We start from the raw sequence: 19810 nt of genomic DNA on the forward strand, positions 1-19810 counted from the left end.
AACAAAATGAGCTGGCAAGGTCAGTGATAGACTTGCTTGCTGTGAGAGAAGGGTGATTGTTCTCTTTGTTGCTCGCTTGTGTTGACTTTCTATCCCTTCACAGTTCTCCAAACCTCTGCCAGTCCAACAACACCAGAATCCTGTCTGTGTAAACAGAAGTCTTTGCTCTACAAGCCCAGGTAGAAGACTAAGACAAAACCTTGCAGAGGCCATCAAAACTAATGCAACAAAAAAATGCACCACGTGGAGACGGAAAAAGGTTCGTGTCATCAAAGGGCACAGAAAGAGTATCGAGTTTCATTTGGAAGAAAGGGAGTCAAATTATCCTGCACAGGAATTCCCTCCCCAGGGCATGAGCGCTGTAAGTTATGGCTCCTTTTGGACAGTCAGATTAAGTGGAAAAAAGCATCCCACCTTCCTGATGTTATCTCCATGAGAATATTCCCCTTCAAAGTTTAATGGTTCTGCCTAAAAATTCTTTGAGGAACTGTTCAATCCTCATGCAAAATGTTGATTTTTAAAGAGGAGTCATGTAAAAGGCAAAAGGTGAGAAGGAAACAATGTAAAAACAGAGTCACCGGAAAGCAAAGAAGGGAGGAAGGGAAGAAAAGGATTCTGTTTTGCCTCTCTTCAAAAATTGTTTTGATACAGTATCCCCATTGCATGAATTTTCCATCTGCCTGTGTCAGATCCACTACTTTAAGCCACAAAGCTGTCAGATGCTTGTGTGGTTATTTTTTTTATGGTGTGCTTACGTGGCAGGCCAACCTTTCTGTTGAATCAGTCAGTTTTTCACAAAGCCAGGATCTGCAACCCAGAAAGATGTACATGCTCTTGTGGCCAGAAGTCTCAACTTTGCAAAAGACATGAGTTGGCAAAGCAAATCACTCTATGCTGGTACCTAACAACTATCACCAGAATCAGTGTTTTCAAAGGAAAAAAAAAACAGCAAACCAGCAACTTTATGAACAACTTCAGAAACAGCTACTAGTCTGCACACATAAATGAAGTAAATATCACAATGGAAATACAGGTTTAAATGATCAGAGGCTATCATAAATTAGCAACTCCTAAAATAATCCCAAAAAATCTCACACACTTTTGTACATGCTAAACTTTAACAAAATGAGGAGATATGTAGTTCACAAACAAAAGCCTTAGTACTTCAGTTAACACTGAAGTCTGTTGTAGATTAAGTAGACTTTGTAAAAAAACTCAAAATAAAATAAAACCAATCCCCCCCACACACTTTTTCCTTTGCCTGTACCTGATTAACAAACTCCATAATCCTACATCTAAATGAAAATATCAGTCACTTAGGTACAACCTTACGAGGCTGAAGGAGATGGGCATATTTGCATGTTTTTACTTCACATCTCCCACCTTTAGCATCTGAAAGATCATCTCTGTTCTCCATGCCTCAAATTTTGCTGAAGTAAAGTTGCATATTTAAATGCAGCATACATGCTAATCAGGGTGTAAACATAAATAACTGAATGCAGATCCGTTAATCAAACCTGATTACCAGCTTTCTTTTCATTTACTGGGGGTTCTTCTGAAAAATATAATCTTAGTTACTGTTGCCAAAACTGTGTTTTTAAAGCCTCCTGGAGAAAAGGCTGATTAGTTATAGCATTGGCTCAAGAGACACGTTCTACGCCAGTGTTTACCAGAAATGTGAGATTGAAATTAACTTGCAGGTAACCAATACATAATTCTGCAACTACGTTAACCCTTTCTCTTAAAAACAGGCTTTGTCTTCTCTGCCCCTTTTCCTCACATTTGTAGATTTTAAAGCATTTCAAATTCCTGAATTCCCCTACAGAAATACGTGGTTAACCAGAAACTTTGAGCTCTGAAATATGCTGACCACTACATCCTTTTCAGGCCATTATTTTCCACCAATGAGACATTAACATTCAGATTCCTCCCTATTTCTAAGTATTTTTATTGTAGCTTTTTATTAATACATACGACTACAGAAGGCAAACATCAGTGAGTTAGAACTGTCACCAGCCACACTGTGCAAATTTTGATTTCCCAACTAAATTGAAAATCAGAAAATTCTCTTTGACAGTCCAAGGTGGAAAAAAACCAGAGACCTACTGTGCAAATCTGGTCAGCATGTTACTAAAGCATGGAGGTTGAGCATTCAAAGGAAATGCTCCTAGAATGTAAATCTCCTCCAGAATGGGGAAGTCTAGAACTCATATCCTCCCCCAAAAAAAAGAATAAAAGAAAGTACAAAAATTACTGTGAAAGCTGAGAAAATATTTCAATATCAACTTTTTTTTTGCAATTTCAAACAGTCCTAGATGTGTCTATAAAGAATTATGAGAAATGAAACCATGAACAAACTCACTCTTCCATCTTGGAGACACTGTTTGTAGAAATACTGCCTAAAATAACGGGGTCAGTTTTCAGATATACTAAAAATCCATTATTTGGCATTGCTTCCTGAGATATTACAGACAGATATCACATTCTTCAAATCTCTAAACCTTGATTCTTAATACATCATGCTTCTCCATAGCCAATTTCTTGTTCTGCTATCTCAAAGTACCGTAGAGAAGTTATTCCTGAAGAACATACTTTGTTACCTATATTTTTTAAGGCTTCATCATGTAAACTACAGGTATCTTCAGTAGGAATGTCTTTATACCTGCAACTTTGTTCAGGGATAAAATCAATGCATGGAAGATGTTAGCAATGTCACAGGTTTGTGAAGTCTAAGAACAGGAGAAAAAAAAACAACAGGGAGAAATAAGATTAAACTGAATTTACCTGTTTCCCAGATGCTTACTAGACTGTTGGTTATACTTGCATTAGCAGACAGAATGGTTAGAGAAGCAGTATCCATAGATCGTGAGAACTGGAAGTCACTCTGAGAAAGAACAGAGAAGAAAAACACCCCAGAGGAAGAAAAAAAAAAAATAGAGAAACACCACTTGGGAAAAAAAAAAAAGTTGTGACACAAAAAAGTTAAAATTATAGACTTAAAGAGGAATACACCATTGATTTTTTTAAAAGGCATGACAGAAGCCAGCCATAAGATACTGGAAAAACATTAGTAACTAATATTCATTTTGTGCTGGGGCCGTATGCTGCCTGGATGCCTGTGAAAACTTCCCACGAGCTCTGAGACGTGTCCTGATCTGCCTACAGTACTCACTCACCCTCAGATATGGGATCCCTCCAGCAAATGCCCCAAGCAGGAGGTCCCAGCCTGCTCCATCAGGGGATTTCAGAGTTTGCCCTGGCAATACTCTTGCATATGCAAACGACACACCAAGACAACTGAAAGCTGCAAAAAAACATAAGACTGCAGGGCTGCTGAGCAAGCCTAATGACTAGCCTAATTAATAAGCCTAAGAGAAGGAAGACTGACCACTTCAACAGGGAAGCACATCTGCATTTAGCAGCCAAACAACAAAAACTGGCTTTCTTTCTACCACTGCGGCAATGGATTTCATCTACGTGAAGAGGGACGGCAGCCAGGTTCTACAGCAATCCTGGTACCAAACCTTGCTGAGGAGATACTGAAGATAAACTGCATTTCACAAGTCTGACAACAGTAAAATCATCCTGTACCAGAACAGCAATTCCTCTGGTACCTCCAGATGTTACATCGTTGTTGCAGGTTACGTTCTAGAATTCCAAGAAAAGAAGGGAAAAAAAATAATCACATAAAACCCCCATTATTTTGAAACATACTAACGGACACATATAACTGGACACAACATCATACACAGTGTTCTAAGTTAACTGTAAGATTTCACTGGCACAGAAACACACTTCGCTTAAAAGAAAAACAAAACAAAACCAACAACAAAAACAAACACCAGGGGAAAATAATTATACACCCCATACATTGTTATTTTGAAGAAGGGTACTATCTCACCTCCCTTAACAATTGCATGCAATACTCGAGACAAATTCACCAAGTCCTCTGTGTGCACTACAAAAAGATTTTTTTGAAAATTTCTAAATCATCCCTGTAACAAATTTTTGTATTTTCACAGTTCCTACTTGCCTCTTAGCCGCAAAAGCATTGCACTTACACTAAAGAAGGTAATTCTCTTCTATGGCTTGAGGTATTAAACTATTACAATGTACATACTTAGCTCTGCCTGTTGACAACTGAGAATTACAGGAACATTTTGGCATATTAGGTATTTTGCTTATAAAAATTACAGAGTGAAATATTTTAAACACAGGTAAAATATACACCATTGTGTTTACTTCCTAGATTTGGGGCAGAAATACTTCTTTCTGTAAGAAATCCTGAAGCAGGGAGAAAGGTAAAATCCATACATCTACTGTGTAAGAAAAAAGCACTCCTCTTCAAAAAGCACAGCAGCTAAAGATTCCTTCCAAGTAATGGAACAGCAAAACCACCACAGCAATTACACTGTAACTGCCATTTGTAAACACTTTCTTTTTCCTGGCTCCATACTGTGTCTGCATTGCAACCTTTAGGGTTAAGAACAAGCATGCAATCTCCCATCTGACTCAAAGAGAGCTCCACAGTTAAAAACAATGTCATTCACATTAACTAATTCTACTTCCCACCCCCCAAAATCAGGCCAAAAATCAAAGGAAATCATGCAGTGTGCTCTGGATATTCCATGACTACTACTGCTGGCAGGGTGTAAGCCACATATTTCACAGGTAACCAGGAACACACACAGTTGTTTTGTAGCGACGCCACACCACAGGCTCCAGCAGAACCACTGCTCTTCCTCCCCTAGCCCATTCCAAAACTATCATGATTTCAGCCCACAAGGTCTGCCCCAGGATTTACGAGGGAGACCTGGAGCGAACTTATCTTTGAAACACACAGGAATCCAGGAGGAAAAAAGCCTACAGATTATTTGACACATGAACAGGCATTCTCTACTTGCTGCTTCTGCTTCTTTAATCCACTTTACTTCATTAAACATATCCAAATATAGGAGTATCAACAAAGTGTTAAGTCAAAGATGACATTTTCAAGTACACAGACTTTTCCAACTTGGCCTTAACAAAAATCTTCCTTCCGCTGTTCACAACCTGTGGATCATTAGAAAGACATTTCTTCCTCAATCTGCCACTAAAGGTCACATCAGAATTGCTAAATCAGCAATTCAGGGAGACACTTTAAGGGCATTTAATATCCTTTTGTATAAAGCCAAACAGTTTTTACACCAAAAATCTCACCTATTGAACTACAGGTTCCCCACCTCCCCCACACATGCATCACTGAAGGCTCCAAACATCTGCCAGAGGTCTCCCCACCACCATCCTTCTTAATGTAAATATTCTGAGTTATGATACATTTAAACAAGTAGAGGGAAAGATTGCACTTCACCCAGCTCCTCTAATTTGGAAAGTTAAAGTCCAGTTTATTCATCTGTGTTAACATAGCAAGGAAAATTTTACTTTTCCAACTGAGTAAGAGCCTGAGTTTCTCTCTCCATAATCTCATAAGCCATTATTGAACTAAAATGCTTACTAGAGAAGTTCAACATAACAAAGAATAAGCAAGTCTAGGAATTACATATTGGTATAAAACAAGCTCTTCTCCTATAGCTACGTGTTTTCAGTCTCCTTTATGTTTTCCAGCATACATACTTACAGCAGTTTGCAAGCAAACTGTATGAGCATATGAAGAAATTCAAAATACATGCCATGAATGGAAATAATTTCAGGATTAAAAAACAAACCAGAACAACCCCCAAAACAGCCTTTTTCTAAGCTTCCTGAGTACATCAGTGTGGGCTACCGGGTGACTGTTTTGGTGATAACAGTTGACTGTGGTTAGAAAAACACATTTTTGCAAAATGTTAGATCAAACAGAGACTAGCCCCTAACATGCAGACAACCAGTGTGTCATTACTAAGCATCCTGAGCAAGGTCCTGCATGGCAGTCCACCAGGCTTTCTTCCCACAGCCCAAGAATCCTCACCTGGAGCAGCAGGTAAGTATTTATCACACAAACTCTTCCAAGCATCCTAACACAGGCACAATCCAATCTGAAGGAAACAGTACTATGCTGCAAATCCCTTTGGTACCTTTTCTACTGAAGAGAATTCCTTGCAAAGATATATTTTTAAATGGTAACAATGCTCTTGGAATGTTTATTGGCCTACACAGTAATACAGCCCACAGCTGCAGAGTCTAGTGGACTTCACAGTTTACAAATGCTGACAGGAGTGTCAACAGAGAAACTCACATAGTTTTAAAGCAGTAAAAAAAAAATATCAATTAAGAAAATGGTGACAGCATAAGCTTTCACCTTCTTCATAAGAGCCACTGGAGATGCAGATGACCATTAACCTTGTAAGAAAGATGGACTCTTACAAAATGTTATTGTTCCCAGGCTCAAAAGATTGGACTCAGTTTCATCGCAGAGCAAACTGCCTGCTTTAATAGAAATGTTTGAAAGAACAACTGTTGAAATATTACTTTTTGTTTCTTTTCTCACAGCTATGATTTTTTTCATGACCTTCCTAAAACACTGGAGTTCATGCTTCAGCAAATGCCAAATTCTGTAGCATTTCTTACTCCACGCTCAATTAACAATAAAAAAGACACAGGATGTAAAGGTGACGCAGAAATACAGATCTGCACCTGTTTCCACTTCACTGTATTCTGAAAGAAATGGAACTGGCTTACATACACAGCTCTCAAGCCCTGGCTCATTGCTGCTTTTTTTATTTCTGTATGAATTCAATTTCTTTTAACCTTACTCTTAACCAATTTATTTCAGCTCAAGCCTGATTCTAACTGCAATTATAAGGATTTCATATTCCACAAAAAATACAATTTATTTGTTTTCTCAAGTCAAGAGAACACAACTAATCTCCTTCCTCCATTATTTTTCTTTCTTCAACATTCTTACAGGTATTGCTTTGCAATCCTGTTAGCTGGAATATCATTCTTTTACCCCTCTTCTTCAGCAGTTATTTTAACTCCTTCTGAAAACACCCATTTTTGTCACTCTCCTTGCACCATTCCCATTTGCCTTTTCCTAATATTTAGCGCGCATATGCAGGAACCTATAAATACATATTCAAAGCTGTCAGTGCCAGCTACAATCAAGTGTGGTTTTCTGGACCTCTTTTTAATTTCTTAAATGTTAGCCAAATCTTGTTCATTCAGAATGAAAGTTCTACGCCAAATTTTAGAGGGAGTGTTTTATTTTATTTTTAATTAAGGTGTCAACTGAGACGAGTTCAGTTTCCTGCTGGTTTACCAGTACACTAAAATTCTTAAGAGTCATCCATTAAGAATCTCCATTGCTTCCCAGTTTTGAAATTTGTCAGTAGAAAGGGGGTTCTGGAAGGAAAAGCAAAGAAACTATGCAGGGAAGAAGCATCTGAGGTGGGGGGAGGCAGGACTGCTTCACTTCCTCCTCCTCCAGCAGCAACGGCTTAAACCAGTCTTAAAACCAACTGGGAAATGACGACATTAAAGATGTTCGTCTCTAGAGACTTTTCCCACACTACGTATTCCCTCCTGGCTGCAGGGGCTTTCTCAGCAACAGCTCAAAATTCTGCAACATGATGATGAAAACCCTGATGGGAACGGATTCCTTCTCCACCCTCCAGTGCCTGGTCCACACCAGGAACACCAGAATGCTGCACAGCTCATGCAGCAAAAGCCAGTATTGAAGTTTGAGGTCCCACCACATTGATGACTCATACAAGAAGCACTGCGGTTCAATACGGTGGAATTTCTTGGGTTTTTTGTTTGTTATTTTACAAGCTAGGAAGTAACCTTTAAGGATACCTTTTAAATGTTAAGATTGTGAAGTGGAGCAGCAAGAAGTTGAAGTATGCCAGAAGTAAGGGCGTTTACGCAAACTAAGCCAGTGTACAACGTGGGCCGTGCTCACTGCTTGGCTCTGTTTACTACCAGCTTCTTCATCATCTTTTCCGTTACTTAACCATCAAGTGTCTGCTTCACAACACTAACAGCTTTATCTTCTGAGCCCTTAGAAGCTGATGTGGTGCTGGTATCTCCAATGTACAGGCCCGAAACAGAGGCATAGAAGAGATTAAAAGACTTGCCAAAAGTGTTGGCTATTCTTGGATCTTCAGCATAAGTCATGTAGACATTGACGTTTTCATTAATTTTTTTTTAAAGGTACTTAGCAATTTTGCACCATTTTGCATCCAAACTGTAGCCACAGTGGACTGACTGCAGTTGCAAAAACTCAGAATTTGTGCCCAGGCATTTCAGCTCAGGCAAAACTCAGCACACACAATTAGTGCCTGGCTGCAAAGGTGCGGTGTAAGAGAACCGCTCAGTCTCACACAAGGAACTCAGTGGTATAGGGAGAAATTAAATGCAGTTGCCCCAAGGCAACACTGAGCAGTATTATCCACCCTGCTATTCCTTCCCCTCTTGCAATCCACTCTCAACAGGCTTTTGTGCACCACTTGTGGCCACTGACATAAAGCCCAACCATCCTGTGCAGCGAATAGGACTACACCCTGTTGAAAACACATGATCAAATTCAGAAACACCGAACGACAAGACAGGAACAAGACAGGTTATGGGGAAAGGGTGGCAAATTACAGCTTTAAATCCACTTTCTTATGCCGGAAAGTGTTTTAGACAGTTTTCCAGATGTAAATATAGACATTCACCTTACAATAAAACGTGAGGGCTGCAGCCAACATGATAAGTAATATGCAAGATGTTGGACCATATATACCACAAGTAGCAGCCTAAAGATCTTACATTTTCAACAACAAAAACAAAGAGAAACATTATCAGTCCACATCCCAAGTGAGAAATTCAAGGCACAGAGAGAGTACTTACATGGTCTACACAAGATCAGGTCTATTCATTGCATGGTAGCTGGATCTGCTGCTACTCCAGCTTATGATACACTAGCAGAGCTATGCATTCTCTTTACCTTCATGAGGGAGGTTGTGGGTTCAAATTTGGTTTGTAGAAGAAATTACACAAAACAATCTGATATACAGAAACAAGACCTGCTGCCAAATGAAAGGAGATTTCTATAAAAAAATCAGTCAAAACTTTGACTTCTTGTTCCTTGTGTCCACACATGCTTCAGAAATTTAAGCAAGACACATATGCAGCATCTTTACAAATGTCCACGAGCACACCACAGAGCACAGAACAGTAGCACATCTAATGTACCAATATAGCATCAACAGCCCTTCAGAAATACTCTAAAACAGAGCATCATTATTGACTGAGAAACCATATCAAGTCCCAAAAGCCAAATGTGCTTGCACATTTATTTTGAACCATGCAAGCACAGGTTACAGAAGTAAGCCTTGAGAAAACTCAGCTTTTTTTTTTTTTTTTTTAAGTGATTTGATGCAAATCATGAACTAAAGCACAGCACACCAATCGATTCTCAAGCTTTACAGACTACACAACCAAACACTAATAAGAAATATGAACTTGTCAGCTTTCAGTGTAGACAGGCCTGTTGCAGTACTGAGAGCACATTACAATTTTAAACCAAATCAAGCATGTTACAATTTTAAACCAACTCAAAGAGCCCTTGCTAAATCACACTGAAGTCACAGCAGATGCCTAGCTCTTCTTGACATTGTACGGCCCAGGACGTATCCAGCTTTCCAGCAAACCAAAGCATGCTTTTCAGATTACTGCAAAGCTATCAAGCTATTGAGCAAAGCTATTCATATTATACTTGCATTTCCTTATCAAATGCAAAGTGTTAAAAGATTTGCAGGCAGCTGTTGAACTTTACAGACCCATCCGTCATTTGTTTCAATTAGAAATATTTGATTGAGAAGGAAAAACGGAACCAGCAACAAGCTGTCATCTTAAAAATAACAGAAAGCTTATCTAGAATGAGACAAAGTTCAAAATACTTCAGCTACAGTTTTTTATTGGTGAAACAGAGCACTGAGCTAAACACTGTACACATAATAAACAAGTTTTAAATGAAGACTCTGCAACTGGGTACTTCTAAGTAAACAAAAACATGAGTTGTTGAGTTGTTCTTCCTTCTATGCCCTCACAACCACCTGACAACAAACCAAGCCTACTCGGCCCTGCTAAAGGCATGATTCTCTAATGTCACTGTACTTCTAGGAATGCATTACAGCTTCTATGAAATGTTTTGTTACACCTGGGTATCAATTGGCTATGTAAACATACGGTATAACTGCACACAAAGCAGTCCTTTCATTAGTATTAGTGAGCCAAAATTTCATATGACAAATAAAGTATATTAAGAGAAGATGACCTCTGGATGTCAGAGCAAGACAGATACTTTCCTCTTTAGCAGTACACTTATTTTCCGGAGGGCGAGTGATGATGCTTTTGATTAGCAACATGATACAGATCTTTAATATTTAAGAGACTAAGACAGGAACATCAGGAACACTTGCTTATAAACTCAGTTCCAGCCACACAGCTGACAGTAACCCATGCTAGGCTTTTCCTGGGCATGGCCTTGGCCTCTGCCTTTGAAACTATGAACCATTTGCCAGAACTTACATGCATCCAATCTGTATCCTTTTGAGACATGAAAAGCTGTAATTTTTCTCAAACTTTAGCCACTCATCCCTACTGCTGGGGATGAACAAGACTGTTCAGTTAGTCAGGAGACCAACCCTGATACTGTGCACAACTCCTCTTACCAAAGCCGTTCACTGGTGATGGTGACATTTTTCAGATAAGGACATATTTGCCATGAGAAGCAGGGAAGGCTGATGTGAGAAAACAACATAAAATGGGCAGCAACAGAACAGATTCCTTATTGGTATCCTTCAGAAACAGCATGCTCATCCAGCCATGGTCAGGCATTAAAACCATGTCACTAGCACATAGTCATGAAAACAAATGGACAACTGATTATATATATTTTTTTTTTTTAAACTTGCAAAATGCTTCCCATATCCTGTCCTCTTTGTACAGGTGTTTTTCTTTTCCTGCTGTAAAATCAGGTTAGTATAGCACTATATTGACTCACATATAAACAGACAGTGGAAGCCAAGCAGAAGGGAAAGGACCTCAGCATAAAAAATAAATTTGATCTTCAACCAATCCTGATACTTCAGGGCCACAGATCTCCCAGAAGTATACAAAATCAGTAAAATCGAGGCATGTCACAAAAAGAGCCAAAAGGTTTCCTGCCAAAATCTTAAATTTAGCTCTCTATATTAAACAATGCTACTTCATTTTCCCAGACAATGAAGTTGCTTACAGTAAACACAGGCAATATTAAAACCATCAAAACTTACCCCTGTGCTGCAGCAAACCTCAAATTAACTAACAGCAGTGTGTGGGGGTTGTTTATGGTGGGTTTTTTTGGCAGGGGAGGGAAAGAGAGACTGTCCTGGGTTTTTTGTTGGTTTTTTTTTTTTACAGGAAAATACTTTAGGTTCTTGGACTTGGTTGTTTATTCTCTAGGCTGACTTGGACTGCAAGTGCAATCCAAGTAACTCATCCGACGCACGACAGGATAGAGAGTGTCAAGGGTTGTTCAACAGCAATCTCTCAAAAAAAGTTAAACATTGATGGGCCCTGGACAAGTCCAGTTAAGCTGTTGGTGATTTGATTGCTACGGGGCAACAAGAGGAGTTGAAAACAGGCAGGGAGAAGCCAGGTAAGGCCATGGAGTGTTCTTTGTACATAGTACCAAAGGTGACAATCAGGTTTAGACAAGTTAAAAATACCCTTTAACTTAAAAATACAGGCTACTTAACCTTACATGAACATCTTCCAAAAGTTGCAAGAGCTTGCTGAGTTACACCTGCAATCACAGACTTAGATTCTTTTTGCAGATTTAGTTATCATTGGCACCAATTGCCAGAGATTAAACCAGTGTTAAAACCAAGATTTTCTAAAGTTTTAGTGGTTAAGAATGTCAGCTTAAGATGGGTCTAACTTTGCATACATAAAAATAAATTGTCAAAAAACAGACCTTTGAAATCTTTCAGCCTCCTCAAGTTCCAGCAAAAACTGAGGGTTTAAGCAAATATTTTCTGCAATATTCTGAGACTGATAAAATTACTAAAGAAACTGAAATCCAGTTTTCCTCATTATCTAGACTGAAAATGGAAATAGGGCATAACTAATGAAAAGTAAACTGATTATTCAAATCACTTCACCTCTAATAACCCATGATAGTAGCAATATATGCTCACAACGTGTTGAAGTTTGCAGCACCTGTGTAGTTTTAACAATCATTTAACTGTTCCAACATAATTTCAAATTATGGGCTCACTGTGTACCTCTATTTCCCTTCTCAACATTTAAGCTGTCTTAATTCATTCAAGACATCCCACTACTTGTGGCAAAATAGGAACTGATGAAAACTGCTATTGCAGAAGGCGATAAAAGCTAAATGACTGGGGAGTTTACACAAGGAGAAATAATAAAAAAAAAGCAATTATTTTGTTACACAATTAAGAGGTTAACTAGACGGTTTTGTTTAAATGTATTTATTGAAGTTAATAGAAAGCTTTACAATAGACTTAAGTCCTATTAAGTTTCAAGCAATACCAGAGTAGATACAAAGTAGTGAAATTAGATGCCTCTCATATTTGATCAGAAAACAAAAGCTCAGCTATGTCAGCAACTTGGTAAGCAGCCTTACTGAAAACTGGGCTCTAATTTATCGCTTCACTTTCAGTAAGAAGGGGAAACGGCATCACCTAAACATGGAATTCCTCATCTGTGATGAAGGTTTACCCATCACGCCGAACAATGCTCCTCAGCGCTTCCTGATTAAAGACACTGCAAAAATGTCTTCTCCAGCAGAGACTGTTAGTGGCAGCAGTGATAACAGTCCGTAAACATGAGGTGGTGGATACAGCTGTACGCACCAGCACTTGTTAGCCTCTCAGCTGTAAACTAACTGAAACACATACGGATGTTTGCTGGGTTTTGGCACAAAAAGTTAAAACTGGAATCAATTGCTGCTCCTGCCCCTAGAACTTTATGTTGACGTTTGTGGTTTTGTAATGGCTTTTATTCTCCAAAGGGATGCTTTTGTAAACCGTAAAATCCACATTAAAAAAGCTGATGACAGCTACACATGAGGGTGCAGGTGGAAGGAAGTTCTCCCAAAAGCTGAGTCTGAGGGTGGGGATGGAAGCGCATTCTCCCTCGACATACGCGTCTGCTTGTCAGCTGACCTGTATTTTTCCCCTCATTTAATTCCTCCATGGTCACTTCTACCAAGACAGTAACAACCATAGGATCAGATTCCTCACATTCATCTGCCCGTCCTGGGCTCAGTTAAGTGAAATGGATCTTATTCAAGGAAATGCCTGGACATGCAAGCTTGCCAGTTTGTGGAGCTGGTAGCTTCCCTGCTCGCTCCTTTTCCATAGCAAACGAGCCACCATTTGCCTGACAGCGAGGAGGCCAAGGTCAAACCTAGCAATGCCCGAGGTAGCGTGGGTGACAGATGATGATAGATAGTGAGGAGGCATGCATGGGAGGAGAGCATGATCCCCTCAATAGCAAGCCAAACTGATGGCTGTTACAAAGAACAACTACCAGCTGTCAGATCTCATGCTACCGCTACGTTACATGCATTTCCCACCTCCCTGTATATTTCAACTGTAAATGCTCTGGTAAGGAAACTACACCCTCCTTTGCATTTTCAAAGTTCATGCTGGTTATTGCTGTAAGCTGGAGGATATCAAGAATGCTATCAAGCACACAGACTTAAGGAATAAGAACAGATTCCACTGTTTTCTCTCAAAATTAGAGCTGTCATGCAGACAACTCCTAAAACTCGCTTGCAACCTGTATCCAGATGAAAACAGACCTCTTAGATACATATTCCTGCAACCTTGCAATTGAAACTGCAATTGAGTTCTCCAGGAGCTTTTCTTTCACAGCTGAGAGCTACATACCTCTCAGATTTCTGGGATGTATCTGCTTTGTCCGAGGCATTTTTCCTCTAATCACATACACCACTTTCTCCTCTCAGAAGTGGAAAGTACAGCAAGCAGAGAGATGGCAGCTCCATAAACTTGTCAAAGGGGTCAGTTAATCCGTATGCTAAAAAAAGAGAAAGAGAAGTTATGAGATGCATGCATTAATAAAGAAAACAAAGATACCTATACTGCTTCTTTTCACACACCAGAGAAATGAGCAATGAGCAAGAGACATTTCTGCACCTATCCTCTTACAGAGTGAAATGTTCCAATATCTTAAGAAAACTACACGAGGGTAAAACTCCTTTTGGGATTACTCAGGAAGCATGAGAAAACCAAGACACTTTTCCACATTTGTCAGCTGTTTTCTAGCCAGAAAATGTCTTCCAACAATTTGTGTCCTGTGCAAATAAATCCAGAAAACTAAACAAAATTTGACATCAGGCTTAAAGATACAGATCTTCATCTCAGGGTGGGGGAAGAGCAGAGCAGAGGGCAAATACACACTGCATCAGCAATAACCCACCCTATTTGTAACATCAGTGACCTTCAGGTTCCTTACATGGATCATGCAAGTCTGGAAGAGCTCTCCATGGGATACTTCCGCTGAAATTATCAGTGTACAGCAGAGAATCACACTGGCTCTTAACACCTGCAATCTGTTGCACAGCAAGTTTTCACCTTGGTCGTACATGGCTGCAGCAGTCTCTGCAGCAGTATTTCAAGGAGGCTGCAGCCAGCAAAGCCCTGGTACAGATATACCCCATTCCCGCAGGGAATTCTTTTAATAGCCTGACACAGAGATATGCTGCTAAACTGGCACAAATCTACAACTGTATCCCCACATCTACATCTTTTTCAAGATGTACAAAACTTTCTTACTTTTCAAATATTCTGATGATTTGCTTCCAGCTTAAGAAGCATCTTATTTAGTTTCTGAAATCCTACAGGACGTGAAGTTTCACACAGAACTAGAGCGAACTACTTACGCACAAGAACTTCAAAAAGAAACTTACTGGTGTATTCCACTCTTCAATCTAAACAAAAATTAAAAATTAACCACCGTTCACCTTTTTTTAAAATAGTAGTACTACCTCAGATACTTTTGTCTTTTAGTAAACGCTAGGAAGAAAAAGTAAAAATTTCTATAAACTTCAGAATGGCCCCTAATATGGACAAGCTGATTAACTATGGCTACTTGAAGGAGGGAGTATATAGAATATTAAGCATTTGCTAGAGTATTAATTTAGGGTGTTGTTTATTTGGGTTTTTTTGAGATAACCATGTCTTTGCAAAAGTGGAATTCAAACCCACTTAAAATAGGCTACTTGCAACCACCCCTTCAGCCTACAGACTGTTGAGGAATATAATCATTAATTTTTAATGTTTCTTTTGTCTGTTGCTGCAAAAAAGGACCCAAACAGGAGAAGAAACTGCCTGCAACTGACACAAAGGAAGGCTGGAAAATGTTCTTCTGACTAATGGTTCTTCACTTAGGGTATTACTGCATGTGAAAGGAAAAATCAGGAAAAATGCAAAACAGAGCACACAGCCTGTCAAGTCGCTCACTTTATCTGCAAGGATAACAGAGAGATTTAGAAATTAAATAAAGCCTTAATGCTAACGGGTCCATTTTCCCGGTCTTGGACACAAGCTAGAAATGCAGAGAAGCAGCTGGGTGGCTTGAAGCAACAAGCACCCCCTGAGCCCCTTTTTGCTCCGGGTTTTTAAAGGCGGCAATAAACACCGTCACTTCTTTATGCGAGTTATTTGCAGCAGGAGTTTGAAATCCCTCCTCGGGTATCGGTAAATCGCAAGCACCTCTCGCTGCTCCCCTGCAGCACAAATGACATCTTATTTACGCTTTAAAACCACCAATTTCCCCCGCTCACCAGCAGGACTCCTTCTTTCTCGGGGCGGGGGACGGGGACGGGGGGGGGGGAAGAGATGGCCGTGTGAAAGCCACGGCGGAAACACCGCGCAGGACACGCGGAGGAAAAGTCATTCCCTCCTTAATTTCAGCAAAAAAAAAAAAAAAAAGGGGGGGGGGGGGAGAGAGGGAGAAAAACGGGCCTTTGCAAACGCAGTGGTCACATCCCCCCACGCCCCCCTTCCCCCAAAAAAAAAACAAACCCAAGGAAAGAAAACCCCAAACGAAAACCAAAAGCAAAAAACAACCGGCAGACGAGGGAGCGGTGCGGGGAGGGCGGGAGGCAGCCCCGGGGCCCCGAGAGCCGTCGGTATGTGCTCGCAGGGTTGCAAAGGGAAGGGGAAGGGAGAGAGGAGGAAAAGAAAAAAAAAAAAAAAAACCATGAATGAATAAAGAGGGAGGAGCCTGGGAAAACCCCTCTGCAACGCCGCACCGAACAAAGCGCTGCACACACGCCGGGGGGGAAGGGGGGGGGGGGGGGGGGGAAGAGAATGAGGGGTGCGGGGTTGGGGGGGGGCGGCCGCAGCCCGGCACCCAGCGGGGCCAGAAGGAGCCGGGGCTACGCGGCACCCACCCACCCACCTACCCACCCTCCCAGCCCCCCGAACGCCCCCAGCTGCAAAGCGGCTGGGGAAGCACACAGACAAACCCGCGGGGCTGGGGGTGCAGCCGCCACCACCCCCGGGGAGGCCGCGGGCGGCGGGCACAGCCGGGGCGCGGAGCCCCCGCGCGTCCCGGAGGGGCGGCGGTGGAAACGGAGCGCGGGGGGGGGGGGGGGTGGAGCGGGGCCTGCGGACCTTCCCCGTCTTCCCCCCCCCCCCCGCCCCGCACCGCCGCCGCCGGCGGAGGACACATTGTGTTGTGGCTGCCGCAGCTCCGCGCAGAGGGGGGGGGCGGCGGGGAGCGCCCGTCCCGCCCCGTGCCCCCCCTCGCCCCCCCACGGCGCCTCCCGAGCCCCTCTCCCGTCCCGTGTCCCCCCGTCGTCCCCCCCGCCCCAGCACCGGCGGGGCCCGCTGCAAACCTGGTGGAGGGGCCGGCGCGGCGGCGGCTGATGGCGGCGGCGGGGAACGCGGCGACCCCTGCGCGGCGGCGGCGGGAGGAGGAAGAGGAGGGGGGCGGGCTGGGGGGGGGGGGGGAGGCCGGGAGCCTCCTTCACTTGACAACCTCAAACACAAACATGACCCAGCGCCGCTGCCGCGCACACACACACACACGCAGAGCCCGGCACGGGCACCCACCCCTCCTCCATGCACCGTCCCCCCCGGGCCGGCCAAGGCGCCGCCTCCCGGCACCGCACGGCCTCCCCCCCACCCCCCCACCCCGCAGCCCCCCGCTGCTGCCGCCGCCGCGCCGGCCGGCCCCCCGGCCGCGCCCGCCCCCGCCGCAGACCCCTCCTCCGGGGGACCATGTCCCAGACGGGAGCAGACCCACCCCAACCCCCCCCACCTCCGGTTGCGGGGCGATGAAGGGGGGACACACACAATGCGGGGGGACAAGGCGGGGGGGGACGGACACACACACACGGCAGGGAGCCTCCCCTGACAGGCGGGAGGGGCGGGGCGGGCCCGGCGGGGGAGGGCCGGCAGGCTCGGCATCCGCCGGGCTCCCCTCGGGGAGAGACGCGCTGCGCTCCGCTCCCCTCCCCCCGGCGCCCCGGTCACGGGCAGGGGGAGGGGCACCCGTGGGGGGGGGGGGTGGAGGGAAGGGGGGGGGCGGGGGGTGTTTTACCTTCTCTCACTTTCTATTGCAGGAAGCGGGGCCGGAGCAGTGACGTCACCGGGTCTCCCGGCCCCGCCCCCTTCCCCGGCCCGACGGGGGGGGGTGGGGGCGGGGGGTGGGGGAGGGGTCGGGGGAGGGGTCACCGAGGGGGTTTCCTCGCGGCCCGGTGGGGGAGGGACGGCGAGGTACGACAGGCACCGCCTCGCCGCCGGGACCCCGCGGCCCCTCCGCCCCTCACCCCGAGGGGGCGAGGCGGGGAGGGCCCCTCGGTGCCGCGTCCCCCCGGGGACGGGACGGGGCGGGGGGTCGCCTCCCGGGGTCCCTACGCGGCTGGCGGTGGCGGCGCCCGGGTCCGGCCCCAAACAACGTCTTCCCCCCGAGGGCGAAAGTTCCCGCCGCCGCTCGGGGCGCTGCGCCCGGTGCGCGTCGCGCTCCCCCCTGCCGCGGCCCGGGCCCCGGGGCACCGGCACGGCCGGACACACACACACACACACACAGAGAGAGAGAGACAGACGTGGAAAGCCGAGCTTGACGCGGAGATCCCGGAGGTTCCTCCCCGCCGCCCGGGCTTCCCCGCGCCCCCGCCGCTCAGCCCGTCCCGCCGCGCCCCGGCGCCGCCGGGGAAACTCACCGCCCCGCCGCGCATCCTGCCGCGGCTAACTTTTCATCCCGGGCGGCAGCCGGCGGCAGCGAGCCCCCTCCGCCGCTGGAAGTGGGCGGGGGAGGAAATACGAGGAGGAGGCGCGTCGTGCTCTCCGCCGCGGCGCCCCTTTTTTGGCCCGGGCTGCGGGTTTTGCCGGTGGGGGCTGTGCCGCGGCGGCTGGTTTCCTGCATCAGCTGTGCGGGTGTGCGTGTGCACAGCGTGTGCACGTGTGTGTCTGCTCCGTCCGGGGTCACCCTGCCCGGCGAAGGGCTGTCCCCCACCCTTCCCCCCCCGCCTCCGGGGGCATGAGGGCACGGCCACCCCCAGAAGGCGAGGGGGCTGGACTTTTGGCTCTCAGGAGGGAGGACTTTGCTGTTGGTTCTTTGTTGTGTTGTTATTGTTGTGTTTTGGGGTCGTTGTTTGGGTGTTTTGTTGTTTTTTTTTTAATTCAGACTCCCTGACAAAGAGATGTTGGCAATTTTTCATGACTGCTCGGCTTTTCCATCGGGTTTTACGTTTAGGAGCCGGCACGTGATGTCCTTAGCAAATAAACCCAATTAAATATTTCTTGCATCACCTCGCTGTGCTTCCTGCTCCCCTGGCAGCCCTGGTGCTCAGCTGTGAGCTCTTCGGCCGTGCTGCATCCTTCTCTTGGAAGAGCGGGACCTGCCTTAAGGGAACACCACCGCCATTTCCAGAGCCTTCGAGTTTTGCATAGGGCCCTCTTTCAAACTGCACTGAAACATGCCGGGCGTTCAGGAGGCAGGTGTGTACTTTCACCCTCGTCTCACAGGGAAGAAACCAAGGCAGGAAGATGCAGAGCAGCTCATTGCAGAGCTGCGTACAGACGTGAGACCACTTCTGTCTGAGCTTTTGGCCACAGGCAAAACACCCACAGGCGCTGTCCTGGGGTATTTTTCCTCTTGAGTGCACTTAGATTCTACCTCAAAAAACACATTTTTATGGCTTACAACGCCGGCAGGTTCTCTGTTACGGGTGCCCAGAAACAGCAGAAGTATTTGCTGCAGAGAAGGCACTAGGAAGTGTATGGGCTGCTATCACACTGCCTGGTGGTTAGGGTGGGAGATGGAATCCATCACAGTATTAGAGACTGCTGGAAAAGTCAGACCCTTAATGTGTATCTTCAAGGAGAAACTGTATTGTACTACTCTCCGATTAGACAAGAAAGTGATGATTTTTTTTGTTAGAGGCTGTGTTTGTTTTCCCCCTCTGGTTTTTAGACTCAGGGTTCTGACTTGTTAAGGAACAGAATTGCCATCAGCTTGAACACATCAATATGAATATGATCCTACTGGTGCCACAAGCTTAAACTGGTGTACCATTGATGATTCACAAACTTGAGATCAAGTGATTTCTGAAACTAGGTCTGCACCTCTACTTGTCCTGTTCAGTTGTCCCTCAAAATTTGTCCTGCTAGCCTTTGCAAGTAAAGGGCATCTGACTCCATCTTCTGCTACGCGTCGTCTGAAGACTTTGGGTTATTGTGACCAGGGAGGAAGCATCAGATGTTGGCCCTTCCCTACAAGATGCCTCAGAAAAAAAAAAAAGAACTCACGACAGATGCTGCCGAAGGAAGTCCTAGGTCACCCGTATCTTTGCAAGGAC

General features: G+C 44.8%; 1 protein-coding gene across 5 annotated transcripts in view; it reads right to left on the reverse strand.

The window, feature by feature from the left end:
- HIVEP1 (HIVEP zinc finger 1) overlaps positions 1-18454 on the reverse strand; it is a 117699-nt gene extending 99245 nt beyond the window's left edge. Inside the window, exons 1-2 of one of the 5 annotated variants that reach the window (XM_051610498.1) lie at positions 18173-18454; positions 13869-14016 (exon numbers count right to left, since the gene is read on the reverse strand). In XM_051610498.1, coding sequence (XP_051466458.1) covers positions 13869-13908 — 40 coding nt within the window. In that variant the 5' untranslated portion in view covers positions 13909-14016; positions 18173-18454. The other 4 variants (XM_051610502.1, XM_051610499.1, XM_051610501.1 and 1 more) reach the window with 4 other exon arrangements.
- Between the last annotated feature and the right edge of the window lie 1356 nt (positions 18455-19810).

This window comes from Apus apus, chromosome 2, assembly GCF_020740795.1.
Source record: "Apus apus isolate bApuApu2 chromosome 2, bApuApu2.pri.cur, whole genome shotgun sequence".
NCBI lineage: Eukaryota > Metazoa > Chordata > Aves > Apodiformes > Apodidae > Apus > Apus apus.